This window comes from Portunus trituberculatus, chromosome 16 (assembly GCF_017591435.1).
Source record: "Portunus trituberculatus isolate SZX2019 chromosome 16, ASM1759143v1, whole genome shotgun sequence".
Classification (NCBI taxonomy): Eukaryota; Metazoa; Arthropoda; class Malacostraca; order Decapoda; family Portunidae; genus Portunus; species Portunus trituberculatus.
In genome coordinates, this window is record NC_059270.1 from 16,204,596 (window position 1) to 16,215,533 (window position 10,938).

Here is a 10,938-nt window from a genome sequence, read left to right on the forward strand (position 1 = left end):
TAGAGAGAGCTTTTGGTGTTTTGAAGAGGCGTTTTGCTTGTCTCGGTAAGACTTTATGCATCAGTCTGGACAACACCTTAGCAGTCATTGTTGCAGCAGCTGTGCTACACAACATAGCATTTCAAGAAAATATTCCCCTGCCAGATAAACCTGAAATTGATCTAAACCATGATCATGAGACAGAAAATTACCCTGAAATGCAGGCTCAGGTAAATGGTAATGTTGCAAGGCAGCGATACATAAGAGAATATTTTTAACACTGTTCTCGTGATCAAATGATGTAATGTACAAGTGTACAAAATGGAAATGAATGTACTGTCCTTCAGTAACTACACTGGTTTGATTTATAAAAAGCTTTGATTGATAGAATATTTATTAAATCCTTTATGAGTAACACAACAAATGAATTAATCACTATAAAATAAATAAATAAATATTTCCATAAATTCTATGAAGATCTGTTTGTCCTTAATTCTAACCACAGCCAACATGACATAGCAGACAATGAATGTTCAGGTACCATTTTTTTTTTAATGGGAGTGGGAAAATTTGTGAAAAAAATAAATGCAACTGAAACTAAAGGAAATACACAGTGATATGAAATCATCTCTTTCTTCTTATTTTGTCCAGTAGGGCCACCCAAGGTCATGTGCCATCCAAGGTTATGTGAAACAACTGCAAATTATTCCAATAAGGTTGCCGAACAACAAAGAGAACAGCCAGATGAATGGGTGATAACTATCAACTTTTCTCTAAGAGAAAAAAAAGAAAATGACAGTTTACAATGTAGTAGCAAGATGGACTGGTAGTGCACATGACAGCAACATCTTAAATAGAAGTCTATAGGGTGTCCAGTGATTCAGGTTATATATAATTGGCATATAGTAGTTCAAATTGATAGAAGTAAAAAGTACAAGGTCCTTACTTCAATTGCCTGTAATTTCATTGTGATGCACATTATTTCTTTTATTTCGGATTGTGTTTCTAGACAAAATGTGTTTATTTTACAGAAAATTTAGGTTCAAGGGTATATGGAACTGCAGTGTGAGCATCAGTAGCATGGTGCTGAGTGTTTCTGTGATATGCAGTATTAACATTTATTTGTACACTAAAGGCCCTCAAATCCCTACAGTAGTACAAATCAATGTTAATATTGCAGGTCACAAGAACACTCAGCACCATGCTACTGCTGCTCTATAATGCAGTTCCCTATACCTTTCTACCTCAATATTCCTCATAATAAAGCTAAAACAAATTATGTATGGAAAAATGACTTTTGACTGAAAATTACTAGAATTATCATATCCCCAGTATTTGTACCTTTACTCAAAAGACTCCCTGTATATTACCAATTTATTAATTCATCACTTTGATTAGAAAGCAATTCTTCCCAAAATATTTTAGTAAATCTCCTAACAATTTCTGGTTTACCAGTTTCTGCCCTGCTACTTGTAAGTTAAGGTTCTTTAAATTTTTATCCATAAGAGCAATTTCCAAATTAAGGGCTTTTAACTTTTTTCCAGTTTCTAGTATTTCACTTTTCACTGTCAAATTTTTAATATGCATATCATGTTCTTTTCTTTGCAAGCCCAATGTCCCCTCATAGCATTTGTCCTGAAAGGATACAGAACACATCCTTTTCCGAGGATGCATCGAAGCTGAGGATGATAGAGCTTCACCTGTGTCACCGGTAGAAGCTGAAGTTGGTTTTGGTAATGAACTGCATGATGGGGTAGGAACGTTAACCACCACATTTCCTTCAGCATTTTCTGAAATACCAGAAAAAACAAAATACTGTAATTACCAATGTCACATGAAGATTTCATGTGTTTGGCCAGACAAGGTGCAAGCATGGAAGCACAGTTTTTTTTAGAATAGGATGGATTCCATCGCTGCACTATTGAACAACTCAGCGACTCTATTCCATGCTTCATTCTTCTTTGTGATCATGGCACAGTCAGTTTTCTTGTCCATTAGAATGTCCTTGTACTTTTCTATTATTTCAATAAGGAGACTGATCTCTGTAGTGTTGGGTAGCTGTCGGGACAGTACAGCCACGAAGGTGAAGGTTCTTCAGAGAAACACATACTAACTGTAGTAGGTGTATTCAGGCAGAGGAACACAGAGAAAGCCTTGGAAGGACCCCCGTACGCATGTCTGCCTTGGAGACGCCAGCAAGACTGAGGCTTACGTAGGGTTGCCAGGCGTACGATAATCAGAGGTACAGGGAATACATATGATACATTACATTACATACCCACACCTCCCTCCCCCATCACGCTCGTAGCACTGTCTCGAGCGGAACTCTTTTCCATGAGCCGCTGGGAACGACGTGGGGCAACTGGGGGAGCAAGTAAAGCAGACGGACTTTTCTCGTCTGACCAAGGGACCACAGGGATATGGTGGGGGAGGATCATCACCATGGGGCGGCACTGGGCGTAGGAGACGGCGGTTGCGTCGCCAGACACGTCCGCTGGAGGAGACGAACATCATATTCCCCCATGACCACACTGACCTTATCCCTGCGGAGAGACACAAGGTCCTGGATGCGGACTGTGGCTCCAATGCATGACCACGTGGTCATAGTGACCTTATCCCAGCGGAGCAGCGCGGCGGTCGCACCTCCGTCTTGGTCCCAGTCTGGACTCTGGATGGGCAGGACTCTGGATGGGACGCAGGACCGAATGCCATAGAGGTGTTGCGAGGGGACCGTCCTGTATAGTTGGGAGTGTTACTGGTCAGGAGACCTCTGAGCCTGCACCTGTTCAGCTGTCTTCAAGATGAGCGGCACCGACTTGACAGCCGTCGCATTCCTCTGGGTCTTGGTCTGCCAGTCCGCGGAGAAGGACTCTGGGTGGGCAGGGAGGACGCAGGACCGAAGAGGGTGGCCATAGAGGTGTTGCGAAGGGACCGTCCTGTATAGTTGGGAGAGTTACGCAGCTCCAGGAGACCTCTGGCAAACTCCTCCGTATCAATGTTGCCGGAGGGGGCTGTCTTCAAGATGAGATGCTTCACCGACTTGACAGCCGCCTCAGCATGGCCATTAGACTGGGGATAGTGCGGCGAAGTCACTATGTGGTGAACACCCCAGCGCTCCATGAAGTTCTGGAAGTCTGCACTGGCAAACTGGGGCCCGCCATCAGTGCGGAGACGGAGGGGGACACCCACTTCCCGGAAATAGCGGCAGAACATCTGGATGGTGCGTGTGGCTGTGGTGTCCGCACCACATGGGACGACCACAGGCCATCCCGAGAGTCTGTCCGCAATGACAAGAAAGGACTTGCCAGCGACTGTGAAGAAGTCTGCGGAGACGGACTCAAAGGGCCTGGATGGGTTGTCGTCGCACATCAGGGGTTCCTGTTGTTGGCTCGGCTGGAGGACTTGACATGGTTCACAGGCACGAACAGTATTGGCGATGTCAGAGTCAATGCCAGGCCAGAAAACAGTCTGCCTCGCCCGACGGCGAGTGGCTTCCACACCGCGGTGGCTGTCATGGAGACGAGCAAGGGTGCGGCGGCGGAGAGCTACAGGAACCACGATCCTCTGGCCATAGAGGACAAGCTCCCCATCTGCGTAGAGGTGATCGCGGAGCTTCCAGTAGGGAAGTAGGGAACTGTGGAGCTCGTACCGGTTGGACGGGAAGCCAGATGTCACGCAGGCGGTGAGGTGGGCATATGACGGGTCTGCCCTCGCTGCTGCTCTGAACTCCTGGAGCGTCCGATCGGCGTCATGGTGTGGTGTGTTTTGGTCGGAGCCTTCAGCGTTGGCAGCTACGACACACCGCAGGTGGGCAGTGGCAGCAGTGCACGCCATCTCGTCCTCAGGAGTGGGGTGGCTGACTGGGGCTCTCGACAGAGCATCTGGGATGCGTAGCAACTTCCCGGCGCGCCATACGGCTGTGAAGAGGTAGGGCGAGATTTTCTCCTTCAGACGTTGGAGACGGGGATTCTCGATCGCGTCCAAAGTGTAGGCATTCAGGATCGGGACCAGTGGCCGATGGTCCGTCATCAGCGTGAAGTGCTGTAGGCCTATGAGGTGGAGCCGACACTTGGACATGGCCCATACAACGGCAAGCAGCTCGAGCTCAATGGTGGCGTAGCGCGTCTCAGCGTCAGTGAGGAAGCGTGAGCCACATTGAACTAGTCGTGTGCATCCTTGGCCGTGATCTTGTAGGAGAGCGTACCCAATCCCATGAAGGCGGGAGGCATCCGTCTGGAGGACGACTGGTAGCGCTGGATCAAAGTGGGCCAGAACAGGCGGCTGGAGAAGCACCGTCTTGACATGGTTGAAGGCTTCATCATGGTCCGCTGTCCAAGTGAACGTCCGTTTAGGGCTCAAGAGAGGGCGAAGAAGCTGGGCTGCGGCTGCTATGTCCGGGGTGAACTCTGACAGCTGGTTCACTAAGCCCATAAAGGAGCGGAGGTCAGTCAAGTTCGCGGGCGTAGGAAAGTCCCGGATTGCACTGACGCGGTCTTCGCCTGCAGAGATGCCAGAGGGGGAGAGGTTGTAGCCACAGAATCGGACCTGAGGCTCGGCAACTGAAAACTTGTCCTTGTTGAGGGTGATCCCGTGCTCTCTGCATCTGCTGAGCATCTGATGAATCCTCTGCAAGTGTGTGGGGAAGTCATCATCAAAGAGAAGAATGTCGTCCACCACCTTGACACAATTCTCCAACCCTTGAGTGCCAAGTCGCCGCGGTGGCAGTAGGCGTCACCAGTAGCTGCGAAGCCCATGGGGCCTCGGCAATGCCTAAACCGGCCGAACGGGGTGATGAAAGTTGTGAGGTGGCGATCCTTCTCGTCAAGTACCAACTGCCAGTACCCACACAGAGCATCTGCTGTCGTGAAGAAGCGGGATGACGGAGTGACTCTGCGGACAGCGGCGTAAGGTGTTGGTGCTGGGTGAGCTGGGCGAGAAACCTGGCTATTGAGCTTTGTGAGGTCCACCGTGATGCGAACTCCCTTGTCCTTAGCCACGACGACCAAGGGGTGACACCAGGCAGACGGCTCATCGCCGGCAGGCTCAATTATCCCTTGACGCACCATGGAGTCCAGCTCATCCTTGACTTGCTGCTGGAATGCGAAGGGATCTGTCGTGGTGTGTGAATGGCGAACGGTGTAGCGCCCTCCTTCAGGTGGATCTGCATGGGCTGTGCGACCATGGGCTTCAGGGAGCCTTCCTCAGATCCTCCTTGGAGAGAAGTACGTCTGAAAACTCACGAAGGAAGTACTCCTTTGCAGCATATGGAGACGTGATGTCAGGAGGGGCCGCTCGCTGCACCGGTTAACATGCTTGACCTTGAGAATCGGCTTCGGGAACTCCGGGGAGATGATGGCCAGTTCCTTGCAGTGGCCATAGGAGAGGAGTGGGGTCTGGACGCCATCGTGAACTTGGATCTGGGCGATGCAAGACCTTTGCCCGAGCCGTAAGGTAGCTTGAAAACATCCCAGGGCAGGTGCCATCTCTGAACCGTCCGCCGTCAGCGTGTGCACGGGAGGTAGAGGCTGTAGGCTGTTCCTGGGGATTTGAAGAATGCTGAGGTGTCGCTGGCCAATGACTGTGACGTCCGCGCCTGTATCTGGCAGCATTTGGAGGTGGGAAGTGGATCCTCCATGCGTCAGGTGAATACACACAGGTTTAGGAGTCATGGCCTCAGACGCTGGACTGCGAGTCACACTGCGGCAGGAGCTCTTCTTCTGTGACGTAGCGTGAGAGCTGTTCTGGCTGTGAGTCGCATTTGTTAACCTGCAGCACTTGTCGTAATGCCCAGTCTTTTTACAGGCACGACATTGGGTGTCTTTGGCAGGGCACCTGGCAGTCTTTGCCCAATGGCCCTTGCGTCCGCAGTTGCTACAGGTGCTGTCGACAGCAGGGCACTGACCATATGAGTGCCGGCGGGAGCAACACTGGCAGGGTTGGGACACGTCAACGGCTGCAGGCTTCCCTCGCTGTTCCGAAGGCGGTTGCTGAAGTGAGGAGGCGGCCTTGTCACGTTGCTTCTCCCGTCTGTAGGCAGAGATGGAGAACAGCTGACTTGGAGACGACTGGATGGCGGATGCTGTGTTCCGGGCGGCCTCATACGAGCGGCAGCAGGTGACCAGGTCCTGGAGAGGGGCACCTGAGTCCATAGAGATGAGGCGTTGAACGAGCTCCTCCTCTCTGATGCCCATGAGCAAAACCATCTTCAGCTGGGTCTCAGCACAAGTCACTGGATCACCGGAGCAAAGGTCGACCTCTTCAGCAAGGTTTTTCAGGCGGACATAGAAATCAGACAGTTACTCGCTGCGCGCTGGACGAGGGGGATGTGATGCTGCGAGGTCTGTCTCCGCCAAGGGTGTAGCGTCCCTTGTCAACGGCGAGGGAAGACTACAACGCAAAACACTGCACGCAAAAGCACGACACCGCACACACTGTCACACACAAGAGTCACTGAAGCTCCGTAAAACCCAGGGAAGGGCGTGAAGAGGCAGTGGAGTCCCTGCTGGCGTGGCGGCGATGGCGTCGGGAAGACCCGTGATCCTACTACTCACTGCGCCATGTGGTGTTGGGTAGCTGTCGGGACAGTCAGTACAGCCACGAAGGTGAAGGTTCTTCATAGAAACACGTACTAACTGGAGTATGTGTATTCAAGCAGAGGAACACAGAGAAAGCCTTGGAAGGACCCCCATACGCCTGCCTGCCTGCCTGCCTTGGAGACGCCAGCAAGACTGAGGCTTACGTAGGGTTGCCAGGCGTATGATAATCAGAGGTACAGGGAATACATATGATATAATATATTACATTACATACCCACAGGACAGGAAGCGGAGGACGAGAGTGTTCACCTGGTGCTGGAATCGAGAGGGTAAGTGCTTAGCTAGACACGTGTTTTCCTCAGCGCGCTGGGAAATGTGACCTTTGTAAGGTAAGGAGCGAGGAGTTGTTTAGGAGATGAATGGCTGTCCAGGGCTATTGCAATAGATTACAGACTTGCATATCACTACAGGGCGTTCATCGATAATTGGGACCTCTTTTACGACAAAGACACCTTGTATGCCAGGGATGAAGTGCATTTATTACTCCAAGGTGTTCGTGTTTTGGCTGTAACACTTGAAGGCGAATTAAAAGAATAGTCCAATCTAGAAAAGTAACCAGCTTAGTAAATGTAAAGAATAGTTTAAATGTATATTACACGAACTGTAGGAGTATTTTAAATAAGATAAACTTGCTGAGAGGAGCAGTTTCTGTTGCATATTTTGATATAATTGCATTAACAGAAACGTGGTTAGATATGTTAGGGAAAGTATTTGATCAGGAGGTGAAGTGAATATGAGTTGAGGATGGCCAGCCAAGCAAAGACGGACCCCAATGGATTTTTTTCAGTTATACAAGACGGAAAGTAGAAAAGAAATAGGTCCCTTAAGGACAGCAAATGGTTAGTTCTGCGGAAGAGATTAATAGAATTATGAACGAGTATTTTTTAACTGTCTTCACCCAGGAGAACACACAGGAAATCCCAGATATCAAACATATTTAGGGCAGAGGATAGTGAAAAAGCTGACATATTCATATAACTAAGGTGATGATGGTAGAACAGAAGGTAAACTAAAGAAATTCAAGTCACCAGGACCTGATAAAGTATATCAAAGGGTTCTAAAGAAATACAAGGAAGTCGTCAGCGAGCCTCTAGCGGTACCTTTTAGGATGTCACTGGAGTCAGGTGAGGTACCTATAATGTGGAAAGAAGCTAATGTGGTTCCCATATTTAAGAGGGGAGATAAAACCGTAACGTCTAATTGCAGGCCTGTCAGCTTAACTTCAATTGTGGGTAAACCAATGGAATCAATAATAGCGAAAAACATTAGGGAACACCTAGACAAACACGGCTTGATAAATCAAACACAGCATGGATTTACGAAAGGAAAGTCGTGTCTTACAAACTTGTTGAGCTTTTATATTTATAGTAAGGTTTATGAGGCGGCAGATAAGAGTGATAATTATGACATACCTTTACTTAGGTTTCAGTAAAGCCTTTGACAAGGTACCTCACCAGACGCTCGTAAAAAAGGTTAAATAAAGCACAGGGTATAGATGGTAGAATATTAGGATGGATTAAAGCGTGGTTAGACGACAGGCGACAGAGGGTAATAATTAATGGATCTAACTCCGAGTGGGGAGAAGTAGTTAGTGGTGTGCCACAGGGCTCAGTTTTAGGGCCATTATTATTTCTAATATATATATGTGTATATATATATATATATATATATATATATATATATATATATATATATATATATATATATAACGACTTTGATTATGGAATTAATTGTGACACTAGTAAATTTAAGGACGACACATAAATAGGTAGATTAATTAGCTCTGATTCGTATGCCATGGCTTTGGACAGATAGATGGCAAATGCAGTTCATTATTAACATGTGCACGGTACTGAGCGTAGGTTGAGATAATCTAAGCAATAGGTACACGATAGATAACGTGGCACTAGGAAGTTCCAAGTATGAGAAAGATTTAGGGCCGTAATTTTAAAACCTCCGACTTTGGTGCGAACGCTTGGCGAAAATTCGTCAGGCGAGTATATGAGTGAGGGCGTCCTTCCTTTAAAAGGGTGGACGATGGCTGCACCCGGCGAACGAGAGTGTTGTTTAACGCTAACATCTCGTATTCCCGCTCTATGTAGCGCAACGGCGACCGAAAAAAAAAAGGCGCGAAATATGATTGCTTACATCAAGGATTCTATAGTATAAGGATATACGGTTTCAATGGGCTGGCTCAAGGAATATACAGAGAGGAAATTTTGGTGTGGGTGTAAGTTTGGAGGACAGCGACGGTGCTACCATCTGTTGGAAGCGAGTACTTTCATAGAAAACGTTGTTAGGAGTAACTTAAAATTTCTCCCATGCTTCCTCCCCCATCTCCTATTTTTCCCTGCATTCTCTCGTGGTTATGAACTTAAGGAATTAAGATATATATATATATATATATATATATATATATATATATATATATATATATATATATATATATATATATATACGGTACTGTATATGCGTTTTCTGGCTGCCTCAGCCTGGGCCACACCATACTCCTTACTTGCATCGCATACGTCTACTGTCTCGTGACCACTTCTGCCCTTGGTGTAGGACTAGCACTGAGGCCATGCAACGTTTTCTGCTTCAATGCCCACGCTTCCTCTCTCAACATACTCCATTACGCTCCAGGCTCTCCGCCCTGGCCATCACAACACTCGACCTGCCCATCCTCTTGGCGGCCTCAGGCGTCCACTCCTCCTGGCAACCTGCTGTCCTTCGCCTTACTTGTGCCTTCTTGAGGAAGACCGGCCAGCTACCACGCCTGTGATACCCACACAAGACTACCCCAGGGCTCATAAGGATTCAAAAGACGCCACGAATATCTATAGATCCTTACGAGCCCTGGGGTAGTCCTGTGTGGGTATCACAGGCGTGGTAGCCAGGACAGGTGGACGCCTGAGGCCGCCAGGAGGGTGTGCAGGTCGAGTGTTGTGATGGCCAGGGCGGAGAGCCGGGAGCGTAATGCAGTATGTCGAGAGAGGAAGCGTGGGCATTGAAGCAGGAAATGTTCCATGGCCTCAGGGGTAGTCTTATACCAAGGGCAGAAGGAGTCACAAGACAGACATAGGTGATCCAAGTGAGCAATGAGCGTGGTGTAGCCCAGGCGGAGGCGGGCAATGGTTGATGTGCCTTGCGCTCCTTCCCGTGACTGACTGACTGTTTGAATGTTGTAACGGCGCTCATCCTTCCACGCTGATGGACTCCCCTCATCCCTCACCGCCTTACCACCTGCGACCCGCGCGCCATCTGTTAGAAGCGAGGTTTCCTAATCAATTCCTCCAGTCCGTCCATTGAACCCGTATATCCTCCCTAGAATCTTTGGGCGGGCTGGAGGAATTGATTAGGGAGCTTAGCTTCTAACAGATAGCGCGCGGATCGCAGGTAATAAGGGGATGAGGGATCGGGAGGTCCATCAACGAGGGAGGATGAGCGCCGTTACAAGCAGTGTTGCCATTTTAGCTATTTTCCCGCTAGATCTAGTGATTTTTTTACTGTGATCTGATCAAATTTTTCATCTAGCGGCTAGCGGGAAATCTGGTGGGTGTAGAACGTCATCTGACGATTTTCTAGCTATTTTTCCTTAGAGACGATGAAACTTCGGGCTTTGTGGCATTTTACAAAAGAACACATTTTAGTTATGAAAACAGTGTTACGCCCCTCTCCACTGTGGCAACACTGAATAACCATGAAGTCTAGGAGTCAACCACAATAGGGAGTGAGTAACTGATCAGTAAGGGAATTGATATCAAACAATTTTTATGAAATAAACTATTATTTATGAACATAAAGAACATACCATAACCCCAGGAGAGTGACACTTTTCTGAATAGTTAATAAATGACCCGAACTCACTGTACACCCAGATTACACACAACATATGCGAGAGAAACAGTTACACAATAGCACATTTAACACACATACCCAAACCGAAGATAGCAGACCCTGGTAAGCCAATCGAGTCCCCAACCATGCCCCTCAACACCTTTCGAGAGAGGAGAGACCTCGATGTCTAGTGTGGTGAGACTGCCGCAACTTTCAGGCGTGGGGCCTTATATTAACTGTGTTTGAAGCCCGGTGTGTTTCGAAACAGGGAAATGAAACCCGGTGTTAACAGTGAAGCAGCTCGGAGTTTCGAACAGGGAAATGAGACCCGGTGTTTAGCAGTGAAACCTCGAACGTTTGGTGGCCTCAGGGCAGACACTGGAGACTCGACTGCCTTGTTCACACAACAGTAGTTACTCACACAATACTAATTAAACATACAAATAGTTACTTAATCTAAGTAATTTCCCATAAATATTAAGACACATATATATTTAATCTAGTGCTTGTTAAGAGCACAAGGCTA

At 47.9% G+C, this 10,938-nt stretch overlaps 1 protein-coding gene across 1 annotated transcript; it reads right to left on the reverse strand.

The window, feature by feature from the left end:
* Positions 1 to 1,869: 1,869 nt before the first annotated feature.
* Positions 1,870 to 10,560, reverse strand: LOC123504440. Its single transcript, XM_045254952.1, has 9 exons — positions 10,512 to 10,560; positions 6,790 to 6,830; positions 6,422 to 6,611; positions 5,231 to 6,208; positions 4,665 to 5,149; positions 2,801 to 4,605; positions 2,469 to 2,714; positions 2,264 to 2,377; positions 1,870 to 2,071 (listed from the first exon to the last, which is right to left on the reverse strand). The coding sequence occupies exons 1-9, from the start codon at positions 10,558 to 10,560 to the stop codon at positions 1,870 to 1,872; spliced, it is 4,110 nt and encodes a 1,369-aa protein (XP_045110887.1).
* Between the last annotated feature and the right edge of the window lie 378 nt (positions 10,561 to 10,938).